Source organism: Toxorhynchites rutilus, chromosome 1, assembly GCF_029784135.1.
Source record: "Toxorhynchites rutilus septentrionalis strain SRP chromosome 1, ASM2978413v1, whole genome shotgun sequence".
NCBI lineage: Eukaryota > Metazoa > Arthropoda > Insecta > Diptera > Culicidae > Toxorhynchites > Toxorhynchites rutilus.
The window spans coordinates 22204050-22228973 of record NC_073744.1 but is presented as its reverse complement, the minus strand read 5'-3'; the positions used below and the strand labels follow the sequence as shown (position 1 = coordinate 22228973).

The window sequence follows — 24924 nt, the reverse complement described above, 5'->3', positions numbered from 1 at the left end:
ATGGCTAGCATACTCGAAATAATCAAGACTACATCGTCTATAGTTCCGCAATTCGACGGAAACATAGACAAACTGAAAGCCTTCGCTGACGCTTTAAACTTGGTGAAAACATTTGAAACACCGGAAAACAAAGCAACCATAATTAACGTCATACTAACCAAACTAGAGGGACGGGCGAGAAATGCATTCACTGAAACACCGACATCGGTGAGCGAGATAAGCAAAATTTTAAAAGCTAAAATAACGACCAGCCCACCGGAACAAGTTCTAGCTAAAATGGCTAACTTGAAACAAAACGGTGGAATCGAACAATTTTGCCTGGATTTAGAAAAATTGGTGTTCAGTTTGGAAACAGCGTACACCGCTAAAGAAATTCCGCCCCAAGTTGCCAAATCTATGGCAAACAAAGAAGGCGTCAAACATTTAGCCGGAGGGTTAAAAAACGAAAAAACCTCGCTCATCATAAGAGCAGGGAATTTCAATTCATACTCCGACGCGATGACTAAAGCGTTGGAGGAAAACTTAAATAATGCGAGCGCATCAGTATTTGCATACTCGCAAACCAACAGAAACGCCAACCGTTTCAACAACAACGTTGACACACATTATAATAATTACAGGCGCAGGCCAAACGACTTCCATAACCGCGGTAGAAACCAAAACAATTTCAACCGCAACAATTTCAACCAAAATAATTTCCAAAACCAACCGCGTAATAACTATAACCGTTTTGGCCAGCAAAACCAAGTTCGAGACCAATTCTCAAACATAAACCCACAGCGAAATAACAACAACAACAATAGGCGGAATACAAATTTTAACCGCCCTCAGCAATACATCCGCCTAACGGGAAACGAGTCACAACCGACGGATGCCCTCCAGTCCGAACCGGCATTGACATTGGAGGAAAACAAACATTACGGAGACCAACATTAAATATTTTTAAATGCGACGTGAATTGTTCAATGTTCGTTACACTATACTTACAAATGTCAAGCAAACCATGTATATTAATAATTGATACAGGCGCTGACATCTCAATAGTAAAAGAAGAAAAAATTAACGGAAAACAATTAATACACCCCGGAAATAGATGCATTATTAATGGAGTTACGGAGGGAAAGACCGAATCCATAGCGAGCACAAATACAAATATCATTTTTGACGATATCCAAATTCCACACCAATTTCAAATCGTCAACAACAAGTTTCCTATAATTGCAGATGGCATTTTAGGCAGAGATTTCCTCACCAAATATGAATGTAACCTATGCCTCAAAACATGGCTAATGACCTTCAACTATGAAAACACCAAAATTGAAATTCCGATTCAAGATAGCTGGGAAAACAATTACATTATTCCCCCTAGATGCCAAATTATAAAACACTTCCCGTCACTCAACCTAAACGATGATGCCCTTGTGATCGCACAAGAAATCAAACCAGGCATTTTTTGCGCAAACACAATAATAAACCCAAACTCACAATTCATTACAATAATTAACACAAATACCACACCAACATCAATCCCAAAAACCTTCGCCCCCACCACTATCCCCCTTAAAGAATACACCATAAATCACATTACAACGGAATTAGGAGAAAACCCAAAAGGTAGACACGAGAAACTGATTAAGGAACTCAATTTGAATCATACACCCCAACATGCCCAGGAGAAATTAACAGAATTATGCACTAAATACAACGACATTTTTGCACTAGAAGACGACATATTGACAACCACCAACTTCTACAAGCAAACCATTCACCTTCAAGACAAGACACCCGTTTACATAAAGAATTATCGAACCCCGGAAGCACAAATTTCAGAAATAAATAACCAAATCAGCCACATGCTAAATAACAAAATAATCCAAAATTCCACCTCACCATACAATTCTCCCATCCTCTTAGTCCCAAAGAAATCAAATACTCAAGATAAAAAATGGCGATTAGTGGTTGACTTTCGACAACTAAATAAAAAGATAACCCCAGATAAATTCCCCCTACCAAGAATCGACGAAATCCTCGATCATTTGGGCAGAGCCAAATATTTTACAACCCTAGACTTAATGTCAGGTTTCCACCAAATCGAACTTGACGAAAAATCAAAAAAGTACACAGCATTTTCGACCTCTAACGGTCACTACGAATTCAATAGGTTACCATTCGGTCTAAATATATCACCAAATAGCTTTCAGAGAATGATGTCCATAGCACTTAGCGGACTCCCACCTGAATGTGCATTCCTTTACATCGACGACATCATCGTCGTCGGCTGCTCAATAAACCATCACCTTATTAACTTGGAAAACGTTTTCAAACAATTACAAAACTACAACCTAAAATTAAATCCCAAAAAATGCTCCTTCTTCAGACCAGACGTAACATATCTAGGTCACAACATTTCAGCGGCAGGTATACAGCCCGACCAATCAAAGTTTTCAGCGGTAACAAACTACCCCACACCATCATCAGCAGATGAAGTGAGGCGTTTTGTTGCCTTTTGCAACTATTACCGGAGGTTCATACAAAATTTCGCAGAAATAGCGTACCCATTAAACAAATTGCTCAGAAAAAACGCAAAATTTGATTGGTCTCCCGAATGCCAAAATGCATTCAATAAATTGAAAAACGAACTTATCTCACCAAAAGTTCTCAAATTCCCCGATTTCACACAAGAATTCACCCTAATAACCGATGCTTCAAAAATAGCATGCGGCGCCGTCTTAGCCCAAGAAAACGACGGTATAGAACTACCCATTGCATACGCAAGCAAAGCCTTCACAAAAGGTGAAGCCAATAAATCGACAATTGAACAGGAATTGACAGCAATTCACTGGGCAATTACGTACTTTAGACCATACCTCTACGGGAGGAAATTCACAGTAAAAACGGATCACAGACCGTTAGTATATTTATTTTCAATGAAAGATCCCTCATCAAAACTCACAAGAATGAGGTTGGATCTTGAAGAATTCCATTTTGATGTAAAATACGTTCAAGGTAAGCTAAATGTGACTGCAGATGCGCTATCACGAATAGCAATTAATTCCGAGGCACTCAAAACTATAAAAGTCCTGGGTATACAAACCAGAGCAATGACTAGAAAACTAAACGAAACGAATAACGACACAGAAATTACAGACAATAATTCAAACCCCGACGATACTGAGTCTGATCAGCTCAGAGCGTACGAGGCTATTGAACCCCGAGAATGGCAAAACCTACCTAAACTTCTATGCGGACGCGCATTAGAAATGAATAAAGAAACAAACGCTAGCGGAAACAAAAATTTGAAATGCGCAATAATGAATAAAAAAAGAACCGAAGAAAAGTCGTCGACAATAATTGAAAATGCAAGCAACACAAAAGAATCCCTGGGAAAACTAGTAAAGAAAGTTGAAAATATGGCCAAAAACTTGAAAATTAGCATGATAGCTCTAGCGTTATCAAGCGTAATTTTCCAAATATGCAGCGTGCAAACCTTTAAGAAGATTTGTAATGACACGCTCAAAGACTTGCAAATAGTGCTCTACACACCCAAGCGTGTGATAGAAAGCCAAAACGAAAGGTTCGAAATTATAAAAAACAATCACGATACACCCACTGGTGGACATACAGGAGTCACCAGACTATACAAAAAGTTAAGCAGACTCTATTCTTGGAGTGGCATGAAAAAAGATATCAGTAGCTACATCAAGAAGTGCATAAAATGCCAGCAAAATAAACACACAATACGAACAAACGAAAATTTCGTCGAAATTAAAACACCCCAAAAAGCATTCGACTGCGTATCGATTGACACAATTGGACCATTTAACAGATCCAATAATGGAAACCGATACGCACTGACCATTCAATGCAACTTAACAAAATACATCATTATTAAACCCACAATAGACAAACAAGCATCCACCATAGCCAAAGCCTTCATAGAAAACTTAATTCTGGTCTATGGAATTCCAAAACTCATCCAAACAGACCAAGGAACTGAATATAAGAACGAGTTATTCGAAAACATAGCTTCATTACTGAAGCTTAAACAAAATTTTTCCACTCCATATCACCCTCAATCAATAGGAAGCCTGGAAAGGAACCATCGTTGTCTTAACGAGTACGTAAGGCAATTCGTCAACCAAGCACAGAGTGACTGGGATGAATGGTTGCCTTACTACACATTCTGCTACAACACAACACCACACACAGATTTCTCATACACTCCATTCGAGTTAGTTTTTGGAACGAATGCTAAATTACCACAAAACCTCACAACAAGCACATATGTAGAACCAATTTACAACATGGATTTATATTACAAAGAACTTAAATATAAACTACAAATAGCATCAAATACCGCTAGGGAAATAATTGATAAGGTAAGAAAAGCCAGAAATGAGACACAGAAAACCATGGCTAGACCATCAAAAGTAGCCATTAATGATCTAGTATTTCTATCAAACGAAAACAGATCCAAATTAGACAAAGTATACGTAGGACCATATATAATAATTGACATTAAACATCCTAACGTAACAATAAGAGATGATCAAACCAATAAAGTCCAGACTGTACATAAAAACAGAATAATACCATATGAGCAACCCGTTCTCCGTTTACATCTTGACCTCTCGCTTTGCTCGAATTCACTATCGTTAGATTGCAAGTGGAATGTAATCCAGGACCCCAACACGGTAGTGATCACTTGCCAATCAAAATTTCCATCACCATTGGGTCGAATTCTTCTGAATCTATAAACATGGCATATGACCTCACAAGACACATTGACTGGAAAAAATATGCGGACGCGATTGCTCTAGCCATCAATTCCAGAGACGGTTTGCCTCCATTGGAGGAGTATAACTTCATTTCTCGTTTGATCTATGACAGCGCGGTTCGCGCTCAAACGAAACCCATCCCAGGCTCCACTATTCGTCGAAGGCCTCCCAATCCATGGTGGGATAGCCAATGTTCCAAGCTTTATCAGGATAAATCGAACGCATTTAAAGCTTTTCGAAAACGTGGAACCATTGAGAATTTTCAAACGTATTTGGACCTTGAAAATCAATTTAAAAACTTGATCAAAGGGAAAAAACGTGCTTATTGGCGAACTTTCGTGGGAGGTTTGTCACGAGAAACGTCAATGAAAAAATTATGGAAAGTGGCTCGAAACATGAGAAATCGCTCTTCATCGAATGAAAGCGAAGAATATTCACATCGATGGATTTTTAAATTTGCACGGAAAGTTTGTCCCGATTCCGTTCCTGTGCAAAAAATTGTTCGAGATATATCACAAGATAGGTGCGATCTTGATTCCGAGTTTTCGATGGTAGAATTCTCTCTTGCTCTCCTTTCTTGTAACAATTCGGCTCCAGGAACAGATATAATTAAGTTCAACTTGTTGAAACACCTCCCTGATGTGGCGAACCATCGCTTGTTGAATTTATTCAATCGGTTTCTGGAGCATAATGTTGTTCCAGATGATTGGAGACAAGTGCGAATTATAGCTATTCAAAAACCCGGAAAACCCGCGTCCGACTTCAATTCGTACCGCCCAATAGCAATGCTGTCTTGTATACGGAAATTGTTGGAGAAAATGATCTTGTTTCGCCTTGATCGATGGGTTGAAACGAATGGCCTACTCTCAGATACACAATATGGGTTCCGCAGGGGCAAGGGGACGAATGATTGTCTTGCGTTGCTTTCTTCAGAAATTCAAATGGCTTCAGTATTCTTGGACATAAAGGGGGCCTTTGATTCTGTTTCAATAGAGGTTTTGTCAGACAAATTACACTCTCGGGGTCTACCGCCTCTATTGAATAATATGTTATATAACTTGCTTTGTGAGAAACATTTGAATTTTTCTCACGGAGATTCGGCAGTAAGTCGGGTCTCTTACATGGGCCTCCCTCAGGGCTCATGTTTAAGCCCCCTTTTGTACAACTTCTATGTAAGCGACATTGACAATTGCCTTACACAAAATTGCAGCTTAAGACAACTTGCAGATGATGGAGTAGTGTCTGTCGTAGGATCAAAAGAATCCGACCTGCAAGAACCCTTACAATATACTTTGAACAATTTTTCAACCTGGGCCATTGGGCTAGGGATCGAATTCTCCACGGAGAAAACAGAGATGGTGGTTTTTTCTAGGAAGCACAGACCAGCAAAACCAAAGCTTCAACTTTTGGGTAAACCGATCACTCATCCTATGTCATTCAAGTATCTTGGGGTCTGGTTCGACTCCAAATGTACTTGGGGGGCCCATATTAGGTATCTGAGTAAAAAATGCCAACAAAGAATAAACTTTCTCCGTACAATTACCGGCACCTGGTGGGGAGTCCATCCAGAAGATCTTATAATGTTGTATCGAACAACTATTCTCTCAGTGATGGAGTATGGCAGTTTCTGTTTTCAATCAGCTGCCAAAACACACCTCATTAAACTCGAGCGAATTCAGTATCTTTGTCTCCGTATCGCGTTGGGATGTATGCCCTCAACGCATACCATGAGTCTCGAGGTTTTGGCAGGCCTACTCCCACTAAAAGATCGCTTCAATTTATTATCTCTTCGGTTCTTCCTCCGGTGTAAGGTCATGAACCCATTGGTGATCGGAAATTTTGAGCAGCTGATCGGGCTAAATTTCCATTCTGGATTCATGACTTCATATCATGAATTCATCTCCATGCAGGTTGATCCTTCTTCGTATATTCCCAACCGTGTTTGTTTTCCTGACTACATCAATTCCTCTGTACATTTTGATCTGTTCATGAAGGAGAAAATCCATGATATTCCAGATTATCTTCTATCGGGGATCGTTCCTACGATCTTCAATGCTTTAGAGATGAACCAGCCTTTGGCTGAAAATCTCTTTAATAAAGAAAGAAAAAAAAAAAAAAAAAAAAAAATCTTCAATGCAAAATATGGGCGTATCAATTGTGATAATATGTACTTTACTGATGGGTCCTTTATGAATGAGTCCACAGGATTTGGAGTGTTCAACGAATTTTTTAGCACCTCCCACAGTCTTCAGAATCCTTGCTCAGTGTATATTGCTGAATTGGCAGCAATACACTGGGCGCTGGACAGCGTCGCCTCACGACCTGTTGAACACTATTACATTGTAACGGATAGTCTTAGCTCTGTCGAAGCTATCCGTTCAGTGAGGCCGGAAAAGCACTCGCCGTACTTCCTTGAGAGAATACGAGAAATTTTGAGTGCTTTAACCAGGTAGGTAGGTGCAATTGAAGGCGATATTTATCAGCGTCAAATCGCCTTCAATGAATTGTTTGATCGTGAACACGTTGTTTGGTCGTGCGAGGTGTATCTTGTTGCCAGATCGAATTTAGAAAACTCTCTTCGGGCCAGAGGAAGACAGCCCAATGTGCCGGTGAGAGATGTGTTGGCTCGGTTAGACCTTGATTACATGTCCCAAATATACGTCTTCTTAAAAGTTATCGATCTTCGTGTGTGATTGTCCTTATATCCTTATATTTTCCTTTCCCTTTTCCTTCGCGAGAAATTAAATCCCTTCTTACTAACAATAGAATAACGTGAAATGTAAATACATATTAGATATAAGATAGACTTAAGAATTGAGTATGATGAATGTGAGTGCGAATGTGAGTGTGAACATTGTCAACATATCCTTATATCCCTTCCTTTTCCTGAAAAAAATGTCACCCTTCTAAACTCGAGCAAACCGCGAGTAATCGGTTCTCTACTTCATTAACACTAGAATTAATGAAAAATGATTATATATACTTGTAACAATACAGATAGGAGTTTGGCTCCTTTAAACTTATGTAACTGAGCCTGTAAAAATAAACGATCTAATAAAAAAAAAAAAAAAAAATTATAGCACACGTAGCTTAATGCCGTCTACTCGAATACACTCTTCAAAATCCGAATCCGAATTGGATTACGATTCCAATAATACAAAAGCAAAAGCAGCCGGTTTTCCATCTTCATAGTCTTTATTTTTAGATTTTCCAAATCAATCCTCGGAACTTGACAGTTCAGTGTAGTTGTATTGGTACCCGAGTGCCAACCCGTGAAAAATCTCAGTGCGAAACTAACAGCTTTCGGGGCGAACTAGTAAAGGCCCATTTATACGTTGCTAGTAGCTGACTTGAGAATTAGTAGCTACTGACCCGGTGAACTCGCTTGACAATTGGTTGACTCGCCTTGTCCGTTCACACAGTGTGAGATGCTGACGCGAAACTAGATACTGCAGCATTGGCTTACCAGGGATGCCAGATGATTTTTGAAATGTCCATCAAATAGTCAGAAACAGCAATCAGGTCCGAATTTGACAGATGATTGATCTGAATTCGACTTCTCTATAGGCAGTATTCGTCTCAGGTTTTCAGATGAATATATTTTATTTAGTTGCACAATTTTATAATAAAAATACTTTGTGCTGAATTTCTTCGAACTGAAGGTACTATCCGAAAAAGCAGAAAGGCGAAATGATTTGGGCCAGGAATTGAATGCAAGGAAAAGGAGCAATAAAAAAAATATGGAAGGAACTCTTTGATGATGATCCTCTGGAGTACAGAGCAGTGTTGAGAAAAACACCTGAATTAGAGGAAACACTGTTGGATTCCATTGGTCCAAAAATACAACGCCAAGATACACTCATGAGGGATGCTATACCTGCAAGAGTGAAATTAAAAAACGACATTGATGTGCCTTGCTTCTGGAATATCGTTCAGATTGTTGTCGATATTTTTTAGAATCTCGAAAGCATTCATAGCTAAGATAATTCCGGAAGTATGTGATGCTATAAATGACAACCTAAAAGATTTTTTTTAAATTTTATTTAGTTTGCCTTGCCAGCAGCTTCGTGTACCAATTTTTGAAATAAAAATGATGGTAGATTTGCAGGTGGAATAAATACGCGTCAAAATTGAAATAATGAATGAAAATGTACTTTTTAAAATCGGATGTGTATTATGTTTTTAGAACAATACTTTCTTTGCAAGTTGTGAGTAAATTTTGAATTAAAATTATGCCTGATAATGATTCTATATTAGAGATTCTCAAGAAAGCTATCTCAAAAAGAAAGCGTGCCCAGCCAGCGTGCATATCAAAATAACAACGATTTCGTTTAGAAACTATGAGGGTTTTATTTGTTTTTCCAATAATTTTCAAGTCTATAAATATCTTCGCATATTTTCAAATACCTTAAAAATAGAGACATGTCTTTACATTTGGCATCCCTGATTCGGAGGCTAAATTCTGTTTTTGACGTTTTGAGAGTTGCGAGTGCGAGTGAATTCAAAAAACTTTGAAGTAGCTCGCACGCCGGATTACACATGACACTAACTGGCATGATGTGTTCACACGGTGTGAGTAGCTGCACTGCAGTAACTGACTAGACCTACTCGTATGCTTACTCGCACCGTCTGAACCCGGCTTAAGATTTGGTAGTTCCTTTTAGTAAGCATTTTCTGGGTGTGAATACGGTGTAATTCGGTCATACTCAAATATTCAGCCGTTCAATTTCCAAAGCAATACTGTTCTCATCAGATCAGTTTTCGGCCAGAAAATAGGATCTACTATTCAGCCCGGGGGTGTTTACTCGTTAGACAAGTTTGGAGTAAGAATTTGATGTTTCCGAAGAAATCGAAAGCGCGCATTTCAGCACCGGTCCAGAATACAAAACACTGACAGCGAACACAATTTTGTTTTCACTATTCATTTTCATGTTCTGTCCTGTTGGTTATTCTTTTATGTTTGAGAAAACATTGAAGTTGATTCGGAATTAGTCGTTCAATAAAACGATACATATTGATATGTCAACCATATGCAAGCTGGAAATTCGGGGTATCCGGAGCTTCGGCGGAGAAGCTGAGGATGTGCAGGTGAGATATACCCTGTTTTTGCGAGGAATGTTTTCAGAATAGTTTACTGCTTTTTTTTCGCACATAGAAAATAAAATTCCAGTCGCCACTTACGCTGATCGTCGGTCAGAATGGGTGCGGCAAAACCACAATCATCGAATGTCTGAAGTATGGCCTGACCGGTGAGTTTCCTCCCGGGACGGACCGAGGCAAGGCTTTCGTTCACGATCCGAAGATTTTCAATTTGATCGAAAGCATGGGTCAGGTTAAGCTGATGGTGAAAGACTTCACCGGTAACCGGGTGACGGGCACACGATCGATGAAGGTTCACCACAAAGGTAACGCCAAACAGCTCAAGTTCGAAACGGTGGACATGGTCGTGACGATGGAGGATGCCAACGGAAGCAATCGAACAAACATTTCGCGGCCCCGTGGAGCAGACATTAACAACGATATGTGCGATGCGATGGGCGTTTCGAAGGCAATCATCAACAACGTTATCTTTTGCCACCAGGAGGATTCGAACTGGCCGTTGGAGGAACCCAAGGAGCTGAAGAAGAAATTCGATGCCATTTTCGGGACGACCGAGTACAACAGGGTTACCGAGAAGTTGATTAAAATTTCCAAAGAGTACAGTGACCGCCAGAAGGATAAGGCCGGAGATTTGAAGCTGCTGGAGAACATTAAGAAGCAGGCGGAGGTAAAGCAGTTGGAACTGCAAAAGGCGGAACAGAAGAAGGACGAAATGCACAAGACGATCGAGCAGCTGAAGGAATCTGTGAAGCCGATTCAAATCCGGCTGGAGCAGCTCGCCAAAGTTGAACGAGAATATTCGAAACTGAAGCAGCAGAAGGTGGAATACAAATCAAAGTAAGTCCGATCGAGGTTTGCATATGCATTGTTTTTGCTTATTTTTTTCTTTCTAATCAGAATTGGTTCCAAAGAAGACCAGCAGAAGCAGCTTCACTCGAAAATTCGCACCATATTCGATGGCACTCTGGCGGAGCTGGAGATCGAAATCCGCAATTTTCAGCTATCGATGAGCTCGAAGCACTCGGATCTTCGGGATGCCGAGACCGATCTTAACTCGCGCAAGGCCCAAGAGAAGCAGCACCAAGCGAAGCTGCAAGATTGCGAGACACGTCGGGTCCAGTTGGTGTCTAAGCGCGGCCAGGAGCAGGATTTGAGTGGGGATCGGGGCGCGAAGATTGTCGAATTGCGCGAGAAGCTAAAGCTTCCTTGCGTCTCGAGCTACGAAGCGGGAGGGGCGGAAGTGCAAAGCGCGTTGAAGGAAATCAAGGGCGCCATTGGAGAGGAAGAGAAGGGGGTCCTGACGATGGGCAAAGAGCACGACGAGGCGGATCACCGAGCCCAGAGGACAATCGATAGTCTGCGGGAAGAGAAAACCCAGCTGGAGACGGATGTTAGGATGAAAAAGCAAATGAAAAGCGATTTCGCTCTGGAGAAGGCACGCATCCAGTCGGATATAGCCAATATCCAACGTTCGGCGGAGAAGCTGAAGGAACTGGTGGCGGACATTGAGAAGCATGAGAAGATTTACGAGAGTCAGAAGGCGAATTCCAACATTGATGAGAAGAAACGAGAGATGGCAGAGAAGAAGGTTAAGCGGGAAGAGCTGCAGAACAAGCTGGATAAGGCGGAAGAGCAGATTTCAGCGCTGGATGCCATTGCGGTCAAGGCAACGGAACTCGGCCTGAAGGAGCAGCAGTTTAATGGGAAGGAGGCCGAATTTCGGAGGGTGCGTAATCGACATTCGGCCAATTTGAAGCAGCTTTTTCCGAACAGGTATTGTCCATCACGCAGTCTACAACTGAGACATTTCACTAATCAACACGAATTTTCGAAGATTTTTTTGATTTCATATTTTTATTGAGCTGAAATTTTGTCTTGTTCGGCACTTTGCTGATGAGCGCAAAATGAAAATCCATCCTCATGTGGAATGAAAGTGTTCCATTTTTGAAAGTATTTTTCTTCAAACTATTCGGTTTTCCGGTCAATACTACGTAAAAGTAGGTAATTAGTAGAACATTTTGTCATTTCAGTATCGATGATTTATCTTTTAGCAATAACAAAAAAAAAAGACTTGTTTCTAAATGGGTTCTTTTAGGGTATGATATAAAAAATCCATTTAATTTTGGTAGCTGTTCAATGAACTTTTCGTAGTGACGTGTTTTTGATGCTGAGGAAGCGTTCGGAAAATGGGTGGGAAAAGCAAATCTTCTTTCTTTCTTTGTTTTTAAGAGGCTTTAAACTTTGCAGTTCATTCGCCTCTAAGCAAAGCAAATCTCAACAGTTTCGAAATTTGATTGTGCGTGACCTCCAGCGTAAGGAGTCTCAACGAAACGTTGCTGGGAAGTATGGAGTACACCGTGGTGCGATCCAGTTGCTCATTCGGAAGCATCAGATGATCGGGCAGCGTCCGGGAAGAGGACCGATACGCAGGACTGATTCAGGAACGGACACACTAATCATCCGGGAAGTAGAGAAATACCCACGAACGATCATTTAGGCGGTTAAAGAACGGTTGGATCTGGACCTTTCCAATCGCACCAGTTGGCGATGCTTGGTGGAACCTGAAGAGTTATTTCGCTAAAAAGCTACCGACGATCAGCAACATCAACAAAAAAGAAGATTTCAGTCTGTGAGGGATGTCAACAAGCCGCTGGGCTTTGCATTATTTGGTCGGAAGAGTCCATGTTCGAGCTGTTCAACAAGAAAATGCGACTCCGAGTGTGGTGGAAGAGCGACGAGGGCGACGGGCTGGGGTGGGAAACTTAGCGCAGGTCAAGGGTATTATGACTGCCCTTGGTCACATTGACTTTTTGTGCGAGAACCTGGGAGAATTCATGCTGAAAATGGAGCTGAAGGATGACTACACCTGCCAGCAAGATAATTACCCGAAGCATACTGCGAAGAAAACAGTAGCATTCTTCCGATCGGTCCGGACCAAACTAATACACAATGGTTCAGGAGATGCATTTAAGTGGAAATAAGCATTTAGAGCTCGACAGTTATTTTCTAGACAAAAACTGTCTTAGGCAACGTTGTTACATATGGTAGAGCGCTCATTTACATGTTGCCAAAAATAGGGTGAACAACATTTTCGATGAAATAAAAAATCTGACTTTCTCATCTCTATAGATAGAGGTAAACATAGTTTGACAATGTTGTAATCCCAGTTATTTAAAACATCTTTGTAGAACAAAGTTTTTTTCTATCTCTTGAAATAACCGATATAGCGCCTTTTTCCTAATTTGCGTTGGGGTCACCATTAAAAAACTGTTTTTCTGCTCTAACTTTTATATTTCAAATTCTACATACAAACTGTCTTCGAAAGACTATTAGAACATACTGATACAAACATTTTGCGATTCAGAACTTGTCAATATCTCAATTTCACTCAAAGTTCGAAATTTCTTCCCAAACCACACTCTTCAATTGTTTGCCATTCTTTCTGGGGCAAACATAAAAAAATGTGTGTTGACGGAATTTGAAAGAACAAATTTCACTCTATATAATATATGATTTTCAAAGATATGTTATTTTTTGTATTTGAGTAAATTAAAATTGAAATCATGAGTCTTTCGAAGACAGTTTGCATGTAAAATTTGAAATATAAAAGTTAGAGCAAAAAAACAGTTTTTTTCATGGCGACCCTAATGTAACTTATAAAAAAGGCGCTATATCGGTTATTTCAAGAGATAGAAAAAAACTTTGTTCTACAAAGATGTCTCAAATAATTGTAGCTACAATATTGTCGAACTATGTTTACCTCTATCTATAAAGATAAGAAAGTTAGATTTTTTATTTCGTCGACAGTTTTGGTCACACTATTTTTGACAGCATAAAAACGAGCGCACTATCATGAGTAACAACTTTGTCTAAGACAGTTTTTGTCTAGAGAATAACTGTCAAGCTCTAAACGCTAATTTCCACTTAAAAGCATCTCCTGGACCATTGTGCAATGGTATGGCTTTTGCATCCTTGTGCAATGGTATGGCTACCTCAATGCCCCGACTTGAATCCTATTGAGCATTTATGGGCGATTTTGGACAACAAGGTGGACAAAACTGACGTTACGAACAAGCAAAACTATTTCGCTGCGTTAAAGATGGCTTGGGACAATCTGGACCCCAAACACCTCCGAAACCTCATGGAGAGTATGTCAAAGCGTTGTCAGTTGGTTATCGAGACGAAAAGGGATTATATTGTCTGTTAATAATTAGTTTCATTTGTTTGAAGTGGATTCTTTGTCATACCCTAAAAGTACCCATTTAGGAACAAAAGTCTTTTTTTTGTTTTTTCTAAAAAAATAATAATACTGAAATGGCAAAATAGTCTACTAGCTACCTACTTTTACGTTGTTTTACTGGAATACCGAAAAGTTTAGAAAAAACCTTTTAATATTGGAACACTTTTATTTCAAACTAGCTGACCCGACGAACTTCGTCCCGCTTAAAATAGATTTTTTGATTTGAATACTTTCAAACATCCACGTTTTCTTACTAAGTGAACGTTAGTGAGTCCAATCATTGAACTCTTCATTGATCGATTACCCTTTGACCCTTTACAATTTCCTTTTACTATAAATTGTCTAGTACATCTACAAAAAATCGTCCTTATAATATAAAATTATTTTCAGACACAATTCTCGTTCAAGATTCTTCAAGCATTTGGAAATAACATGTTTCTCCGTTGCATGGAATACATGTTTGATACAGAGAATATTACAAAATAAAGACAGCTCAAATCGGACTATTCTATCCTCGGGTTTAGGGCACACCAACACATTTGGCCTTCCATTTTTGTTCATATAGATAGAAGATATAGGAATGCGTTATTCCGTCTGAAAATCCTTTTCCACTTTCGAACAAAAATAAATTTCGTTAGCGCCAACATCAAATGGACTAACAACGCTTAGCTAATTGTAGAACATATGGGAATTCAATTTTCCGAATTTTCCGAATTTTCTCTCCACTATATTAATCTACGGGAAGAGACGAATACAACAAAATACAGGAGTCTAAAATCGGACCATCCCTTCTTCGGGTTTTCCGCTTACCAACAGATTTTGCCTTAGTGTAAATACGATACTATTTAACGGCATTAGTTTTTTAATTACGATCACGACTAATTTTTGAAAGTGGTAATAAACTATAACGCCAAAACGGGTTATTTGATCGAAATTGTGTTTTTGGCAATACAATACATTTGACCGAATTTGACCGAAAAAAATTAAAAATTAAGTTTAAAAATAGAATATCTCAAAAACTACTTTTCAAAAAAATCTAAATTTTTAACTCAATAAAGCCCATATTGTGTCCAACAATTGGTAGAGATTTGATCCTGGACAAAAGAAAAAAATGTTTATAATAGCGTTTTTTCAAGTTCTTTATAAAACCATTTTTCAACCAAATATTTTTTAACTTTCTTCGTTTTTGACCCACTCTCACCACCATCGACGGTACGCTATCATACTGAAATGCCTTCACATATTCCCTAACGTCTTCAAAATGTCTTCACATTAAGTCAAATGTCTTCAAACCTGGTATCTCTGATTAGAATAATTGATTCTTTATATGGCTTTATACGGCTTGGGTGTAAAATCATGGTACTCAGTTCCGAACAACTTGGCAAAGTTTCAACTAAATCAAAAATATGAAATTAAAATGATCTCGTGTTAATTGGTGGAATGCCTCAATTGCATTCTGATTTCTTATCCGTTTTTCAGAATCATTGAGAACAACTACAAACGAAACGTCCAAAATTTGTACGACGACTTGCAGCGGCAGATTAAGCAGCTGAACGAATCCATCCGGAAGTCACAAGCGGTGGTAACAGAGAAGGAAACCACCCGTCGATCGCAGAAGCGTGAGCTAGACCGGATGGAGAAGGAGCTAACGGAAAACAAGGAGAAAATATACTCCGCCTGTCAGGGCAACCCCTACGAAGAAGTTCTGGCCAAGATGAAAGAGAAAATTGCCAAAAGCACTCTGGAACACGGCGAGCTGCGATCGGCCGAGGTGCTCAACAAATCGTATATCTCGCGCATCGAGGACAACCAGTGCTGCCCGGTGTGCGACAAAGAAATGGCGCGGTCAGACGTGCAGTACACGGTTTCCAAGCTGTCGGACGAAATGCGTCAGCTGCCGGACAGAATTGAGGCGCTTGAACGGCAGTTGAAGACGGATCGAGAGAAATACGATCGGCTTCTGGGGTTGCGTTCGCTCTCCGAGACAATCGACAAGCAGGCGGTAGAGATCCCGAAGCTAAAGCGACAGCTAGAGGAAACGGAGCGTTGTCTAACGCAGGCTTCTGCTGAGCTGGAGGAGTACCAGATGTCGATTGTCGAGCCAAATTCGAGCCTGCATATGATTAATTCCATCCTTGGCGACATGGGGATTTTGGATGAATCCGCTAAAGATTTGGAGCGAATGGGACAGGGAATAGCGGACTTGAAGAAGGAATTGGCTGAGAAAACTCCACAGGGATCCAGTTCCTCGCTGGAAGATATTAAATTGGAAAGAGAAGCGCTTAGAGGAGAGCTGCGGGGCGAGCGAATTTCGATCGATAAACTGCAGAATGAGATCGATGAGAAGACGGAAAAGTTGAACACTCTTCACCAAAGATACAACCAGATGAAGGAGAAGAAACTCCAACTGCAGGAATCGGTACAATCGCTGGATCAAAAGAAGGCGAAAGAGCTGGAGCTCGGCGATAAGATCGCTGGCTGTCAGAAGGAAATCGAACAGGCCGAAAGTAAGCTCGGCCCGGTGCAAAGTGAGCTGGCTAAAGAGGAAGCAGCTAAAGTGAGGGTTAAGAATGAGAACCGAGCAAAAATGACAAAGGCACAGACCGCACTAGGGGACCTCAAACAGAAACAGCTGGAAATCGAACGGCTAGGGAGAGAGTTGGACGTATTGGCGAGCCAAAATCTCGTCGTTGAAATCCAGAAAATGGAACGCAGGCTGCGGGAGATACGGGAGGCAATGAAAGAGGTGAGTACTATGGGTGAGGTCCATTGACCACATAGACCAATGAAGCTATGGGATGCTTGATCTACTTATAGATAGAACAGAAACAAAAATATATCATCAAATAGTCCTTCATTGGTTTTCAAAACATTTTGACGTAGACTACTACGACTAAGACTACTCAAAGCAGAACCGATTGGACTTGGTATAAGTACATCTAAGACTAAAAAACAATACGTTCAAAAAGTTTTTACCCGAGTGATGGGAGCAAGACAAGCACCGTCTCATCAGTCTGTGTGTGAGATGTACGAGCGAACGCATGGTGGACGTAGTTTCTAGTAACCCGCGCATGATGGGGTATCTCTTCTGTGTGGAAAGCATTAAGGGTATGATAAATATGCTATTCAGTATCCAATACCGTGGTTTGCAACCTTAGGGGGAATTTGGTCATCAAAAAAGGGGGAATTGTGCGAGAAAATATTGTAAACAAAACCTACAAACGTCTGAACGAAGCTTCACACGCCGATTATTTAAGGGGGTATTCTAGTGTAGAGACACGAATTTCGGACGTTTTTTCGAACTCCGTAAAAATAAAACAAAGAATATTTTTACTATCCATTATATCATTATTCGTTTATCTATCTTTCAACAATAAAACAAAAATAGGACGGAAAAAAAATATTCATAATTAGAATAGTTACATGCTGGTGAAGTGAGGGTGTTCAAAAAAAAGTTGTGCCATGGCGTACACGATTCCAGTCCTTCTGGTTATCTGAAACAAAAAAATCGAACAGATTCTGAATCAGTAAAGATGTCGCTATGGCATGAACCTCGGACAAGTCAAAAACATGGGTTTTAACAAAATGGCGGCCGTTTGAAAACAAAAATGCTGTTTAAAACGGTTTTTTTGCGTTTACCGATTTTTTAAAAATAGTAAAATTAAAAAGTTATAATTTTTTATTGGTTCATGCGATAGAGAGATGTATGCAGATTATTTTCATATAAATTTGACATAAATCGGTTCAGTAGAACTTGAGATATCGTGTACGCCAGTTAGAAAAAAAACTAGTTCCGAGAGAAACGCGTTTGAAGTTCATTGTGATGGCCGTAACAGGTTAGATACCACATCACTAAGATGGCTCTAACTAGGTAAATAATAGGATTTTCGATAAGTCCTTTCTAGAGTATATTCTTGAATGCCTAAACTACAGAAATATGGTAAAAAAAAAATTTCGATTTTTTCAGATTTCTAGACTAGAATACCCCCTTAAATCGCGTTCAAACGAATCTGCATGCTTACTCAATTTATGTTTATTTATCACATTGTCATTGTAAAATCGGCGTTTATATCTTTTTTTGGAATTTTATGCGATGGATTATGAAAACAGGTAAAAAAAATTATCCACCCCGAACGGATTTAAGTGCGTTTTGCAGAGTTTCAGTGGGTATTCTGCAACTTTCTCGAATGTAAACATTGCGTCTAACTGTCATTTGAATCATTTGTGTCCACCTGTCTTGAAGTTATCGTGCTTAAAATTTCAGTCTCTTGTTCAAAATTGGAAGTTTTTTGTTGCAAAATGTTCAAAAAAGCACAAATTTCGAACAGCATACGAAATTTGATTATTGAATATCACAAAATTGGCAAAAACTACCGTTCTGAATCGTATTTCGGACGCTTAAGGCATAAGATGCGGAAAACGGATCTAAACTTTACGTACCTGTGCGTTATTTGGTTGATATTATAAATTAATAATTGATAATAAATTAGTTCAATATGCTTTTAAGCTTTCTATTTCGGTACCTTTTTAATTGAAAAGATAAAAAAATCATCGAATAAAATGCTTTTCAAATGAAGCGAATAAGAATTAAACTTCGTACACTATTTATAAACAAAATCAAATTTCGAACAGATTGAATTAAAATTTTGGACACTCTGTTCGCGTAACAGTTTCTTGTGGTTTTAAGCACAATTCGAATTTCTGTATAATTGCTTATGCTAGAAAATTATCAAACATCCGAAAGCAACAACGACTTGGCCTGTCTAAAAGTGTGGTGCAATATTCCATGCACACACAAATGACTTAAAAATTGTCTACAACCGTTGGTGGCTGGTTAAATTATAATAGAACCTTACCCAATTGTTTTTTTTATTGGTTTGAAATAATTTTCAATAACCTCTTTTATGCTATTTTCTATTTTTCTCAAAATGCTTGTCGTTTAATGATGTTTCTTTGTAGTTTCATGCGTTAAAATACCGTAAGACTTATATTGCTTCAATGATAATTATATATTTGAATTCAGGCTATTTGTTGTTCAAAGTAATATAATAATTGAAGGCATCAGAGCATGAATCTTGATTCTTAATTTTTGTTACATAGTTACATCTATTTTGTCATTATCATTTTGTACCAATTTCTCTTTCTTAATTCTTGAATTTGCACCTTTTTTTGTCTTTTTCAGTTCCTCAAGTTTTTCTTTCTGCTTCATCCGTTCTTCCTGCTTTTTCAGCTTAGCTTAGCTGTTTGGATTTCTTTTCTTCCCGTGTCAACTCAGTTTTCCTTTTCTTTTCCTCAAGTTTTTTGGCGCTTTGTCATTTCAATCAACGTATTCGCAGGTTCTACATATATTCCGTGAGGGTTACTTTTACCATGAGATGATGAATTACCAGGATACACGTTTACATAGGAAGGATTCAAGGTTTCTACTGTTAGAAGTTCATCCAGTTGCACATTGTCCACTAATTATTCAACTTCCCTCATATCTATCTGTTGGTCTGAAGCTGAAAAACGTGTGTATTATTTATACAAGATTTCATTTTTTTTTTGGTGCGTTATATGAATCTACGCTTCGCATCCATAATAAGTCCGAAAACTCACATTGTAGTATCACCAATTTCGACTGTCCGAAATATGAATCGTAGGGAAAAAGTTCGATTTAAACTTCGGACACTTTATTTTGCAATTTTTTTAACGAAAATTCATTGCACATGATTATATTTTATAGTCAACTGCGAAACACTTACCAAGCAATCACAGTGAACTGTTAACGGTGATGAGTACTGACGTTGGAGAACTTAAGTTCATCGACGGAATCATGACCAAGAAGGTTCATTTGGACATTTTGAAACGAAAACTACCAGCGTCTGCACAAAAGCTAAAGATGGGGCGCAGATATAATTTCCAACAAGACGGAGATCCGAAGCACACCTCAAAGCTGGTTTCGCAGTGGTTCAAGGAAAAGCGTATCAAGATTATGGAGTGGCCAGCACAGTCTCCCGACCTTAATCCGATCGAGCATCTCTGGTTAATTTTGAAAATTAAGCTCCAGGAGTGAAAACCAACAAGCATCCAGCAATTGCGGCAGGTAATCTCAACTAAATGGGACAAAATCACCCTGTAAACAAATGCTAAGTCGATGCCACGACGATGCTGAGCAATTATTGAAGCCGAATATACCGAAGTTTGTACCAGAGAAACTATCTGCGAGTTGTTTCGAAAGCAATTCAGCGGTGTTTTCGTCAGTGATCAAGTCTCTGCAACCGTTAGGAATGTTCCCAGCCTGTCATACTATACAAGATGCCTGCTCTAGATTAAACAAATCCACAAATTCTAAGTCGTACAGCATTTGATTTATCCATCCTGAGTGGGACACTGCGACTGCTTGGAAAAATTCTTTTGTCTTTTGAATCGCATGCCTTTGCGCCATCTCCAAGCTGTTTGAAATCATCGTATTGGATTTCATCACCCATGCCTTCAACAATTACATCGTCGAGGAACAACACAATTCCGTGTCTAAACGGTAGACCTCAACGAATCCTCTACTGTCTACATCATACATCGCTCGACAGCAAATCGATGCAGTATATACCGGTTTCTCTGTAGCATTCGACTAAATTAACCACAGAATCGTTGTAGCTAAGCTTCAATGTGTTGCTTTCAATGGTCCTTTCCTAATCTGATTACGGTCTCATCTCACTAATCGTAATCCACCAAGTTACGCCGTTTTTTTACGAGGTTTTTTACGAGGTTTCTTTTACGCGGATTTTCCAATTAGAGCGGTTTTTTTACGCGTTTTTTTATAGCATAGCTGGTAACTGCCTAAGATCGTTGGTCTGAGTTTACGATGGGTAAACAATGGAGCCTTCCATTAATGGTGTAACTACTTTTTTGCATCAGAAATCAAGTTTTCGTTTCACTTTATATAGACGTAATATAAAATTGTGTACGCGGGTAACGAGATTCGTTTCAGGGGGAGTAGTAGTGTGGATTGAAGTCAGGTTGAATGAAGAGGCAGATTTGTATTCATCTGTCACTACAATTAGAATAACCATTTGCTAGAAAAATTCATTAGTCATCCTCCCTCTCAACGCTCATCAATTAATTTCTAGTCAATTCACGGTATGTTGACGGCGAATGCCGAAGTTGTCCTAGTCGAAACGTAGCTACTGAGAACAGAGTCGATTTCCATTTTTTATCTTCGAAGATTTCGGGCCCTGGTTGAGAGTATTAGTCAATATGCATGTTGTATAAAAAACCGCCACATTGTTTTGATGACTATGACAGTTTTCAGAAAGTAAATAAAACTGTTCAAAATCATTAGATTTGCTAGTTATTTCTAACAAAAAATAGTACCGTAATTTCTCTGAAAAAGCATCGGAAAAGAGTTTTTAACCAGCAAATTGATTCTTTTTCAAAAAGAAGTAATAATAAAAAAAAAATCACATTTTTTCAATATTCTAGATATCCACCGGCATCGAGGAAAAATTCACGTTTATCGACTCCCTCAAGAAGGAGATCTCCAACCAGGATCTGATCGAACGTGACCTACGCGACAACAAGGACCTCAAAAAGCTCACAGCGGAAATTGACAGCCTCAAGCGGGAGTTGCAATCGTTGAAGGAAACCATGGGTAACATCGACGCGCCGAACGTAAACCAAGAGATGAACAAACTGTTCGACCAGCGCGATGGTATCCAGGCTAGGAAGAGTAAGATTACAGGTCAAATTTCGCAGCTCGATGATCAGGTGGAGGGATTGCGGAGGGAACTGAACAAACCTGAGCTCAAGAATGCCTTGAGAAATTATCAAAAAACGTACTGCGAATCGGTGGTTCTAAAGAAGATTTACAGCGATATTTTGAAGTACAGAAATGCCCTTGACTGGGCCCTCATGCAGTACCACAAGGAGAAGATGGAGCAGATAAACCGGTCGATCTATTCTCTCTGGCGGGACATCTACCGTGGAAACGATATCGACTACATCTGTATCAAAACGGAGGACGAGTCGAAGGTGGACAGAATGGTCGAGAAACGTCGTACGTACAGTTATCGAGTGGTTCAGGCGAAGAACGATGTCGAAATCGATATGCGAGGAAGGTGCAGTGCCGGTCAGAAGGTGCTCGCGTCGTTGATCATCCGGATGGCGCTGGCGGAGACTTTCAGCAACAATTGTGGCGTGATGGCACTCGATGAACCCACCACTAATTTGGATCGAGAAAATATCGCCTCGTTGTGTGAAAGTTTGCGGAGCATTGTGACCGAGCGGGAGAATGGAAACTTTTTGCTGATCATAATTACTCACGACGAAGAGTTTGTCACGAAGCTGGAGCGGTTCGAAACGTAACATAATTCTAGCAAGTTCAAAATACTTATTGCTCATTTGTGTTTTTTTTCAATTTTGCAGGTATTATCGCATTTCACGAGATAACAATGGAAAGTCGGTCATTAAAGAGGAGCGGCTGTGAAATTATATGATCAAAAAACCACTAAAATGAAACATTCCCATCACATTAAGGCTTTTTGTTCTTTATTGTTCCTTATTGTTCATGCGTTATATTGTATTGTTATTGAATTAAATAAAATCAATATTAAAAAATTAGCAAAATGATCTTTTTTCGAGTATAGCATCGAGAAATAACCAGCGAGATATGGAAAAATGTGGAGCGTTGTGAACCTGTTCTTAACCATTTCTTCCAAATCAATTACCGATTGATTTCTTTTTATAATGGCGGCTTCAAACTACAAAGTTCATTTGCAAAAGCCCAATTAGAAGATGGGCGCCTAATAAGAGCAACAATTTGGCTACAAAGATCTCCATGATTGTCAATGTTTACACATTATTTTGGTTTTAGGGACTACTGTTTATTTCTGTAAAATCTATGTAGCTAGTGACCCCTAGATCTGTGTCTCAGCATCAGCTTACCGGATGCCCCTTTCGAAAGGCGTGTTTTTTTATTTTTTTCATTAGGGTGACCATTTCCATTTTAGGGTGATCCGAAAAATCACTTTTTTTTTTCCTAAAATCACTGTTTTCAAAAATTCATAACTTTTGAACCACTGAACCGATATACCAAATTGAAGCCAATGAGCTAGCCTTTTATTGGAAAATATTAAATTTGCTCAAATAATGGATTTTATTTTCGTAATTATTGATTGTAGTCGTTTTCTATTGTTTTCATGGCTTTGGACTAGAGAACGCTATATATTTTTATATATTTTTTCTTGAAAGCTGAGGATTTTTCACATTACATATCTCGATATCAGAGATGCTATTTTTTTCGTTTTTCAGTTATGATTTTTCAAAGTTAATTGATAATTCAAAAAACAATTTTTCCCCATTTTTCCCACTACAAAAAATCATAACTTTCGAACTACTGGACCGATTCAGATGATTGACATATCAAATTGAAGTTTATGAATTAGTTTTCTTTGAAAAAATATTACATTCCGAAAAATTAGGATTTCCGTTTTTGTAATTATTGATTGAGTTTGTTTTTTATAGTTTTCTCGATTAAAGATAGAGGGCGCTATATTTTTTAATATTTTTTATGGAATGCTGAGGAATTTTTACATAACATAGTTTGATATCAGAGGTGCTATTTTTTTTGTTTATGAGTTATTATTTTTCAAATTTAACATGTTTTATGTCTTCGTTCAAAATTCATTTGTGACTAGAGTAGACCTATGCGACTAGAATCCAATCTTCCCGCAAGTGTGATATTTTTGCTAATATGGTATTTTAATATGTTCAATATGTCGAATCGTTTCAGTAGTTCAAATGTTACGAATTTTTGAAAAAAATCATTTTTGGTAAAAGTGGCAAAAGTGGTTTTTCGGACCACCCTAGAATGAAAATGGATACCCCAATAAAAAATAAAAAGGATACGGGTCCAATGTTTTATTATTATTACTAGCTGACTCGGCAAACTTCGTCCCGCCCAAAAATTTATTTGTCGTTATCACATTCACGTTTTCATGCTAAGCGCACGTTCATGGGTCCAATAGCAGAACTGTTCATTGATTGATCTTCTAATCTACCCTCTAAAATTACCTTCTACTATAGAATTCCCAGTACTTCTACCGAAACTCGTCATTATAACACCAGATTATTTTCAGACACAATTCTCGTTCAAGATTTTTCAACCATTTGTAAATAACATGTTTCTCCGTTACATGGAATAAATGTTTGATTTATTTATATAGATAGAAGAAGCTATAGGAGTGAGTTTTATTACATCAAAATCCATTTCCACTTTGGAACAAAAATCAATTTCGTTAGCGCAAACATCAAATGGACTAACAATGCTTGTGACTATGAAATTATAGAACATAGTGGAATTGAATTTTCGCAAATTTTCCCATTTTCTTCAGAATTTTCCGGAAATTTTCAATTGTCATGTTGGTTGGAGGAGAAAGGGGTGTCATCATAGAAACATTTCTCGTATCCAAAAACCCTCACATCCCAAATTTGATTCCATTTGCTTGATTAGTTCTCGAGTTATGCAGAAGTTTCATTTGTGCTGCGGTAGGGAAAGGATAGGTGTGTCGAACCACCATAGAACCATTTATTGCTCCCTAAAACCTCACATGCCAAATTTGGTTCCGTTTGCGTGATTGATTCTCGAGTGATGCAACCTCCCCTTAGGGAGGGAGAGGAGTGTCAAACCAACACAGAAAAATTCATTACCCCTTACAACCTACATAAACTTATGCTTCATCTGTATGGTAGCCTATGTAGAAGTGTTGATCCGCCATAAAAAACTCCACATGCTTGATTAGTTCTCGAGTTATACAGAAACTTGTGTTT

The 24924-nt window shown here is 38.9% G+C and overlaps 2 protein-coding genes across 2 annotated transcripts; both read left to right on the top strand.

The window, feature by feature from the left end:
• LOC129779915 (probable cyclin-dependent serine/threonine-protein kinase DDB_G0292550) lies at nt 1-936 on the top strand. The gene has a single exon (XM_055787686.1). The coding sequence runs from the start codon at nt 1-3 to the stop codon at nt 934-936; it is 936 nt and encodes a 311-aa protein (XP_055643661.1).
• Nucleotides 937-9621: 8685 nt separating this feature from the next.
• Nucleotides 9622-22679, top strand: LOC129762394 (DNA repair protein RAD50). The gene is made up of 6 exons (XM_055760620.1): nt 9622-9866; nt 9934-10715; nt 10776-11651; nt 15598-16864; nt 21580-22457; nt 22522-22679. Exons 1-6 carry the CDS (start codon nt 9798-9800, stop codon nt 22580-22582), a joined length of 3933 nt encoding a protein of 1310 aa, XP_055616595.1. The 5' UTR covers nt 9622-9797; the 3' UTR covers nt 22583-22679.
• The last annotated feature ends 2245 nt before the right edge of the window (nt 22680-24924 follow it).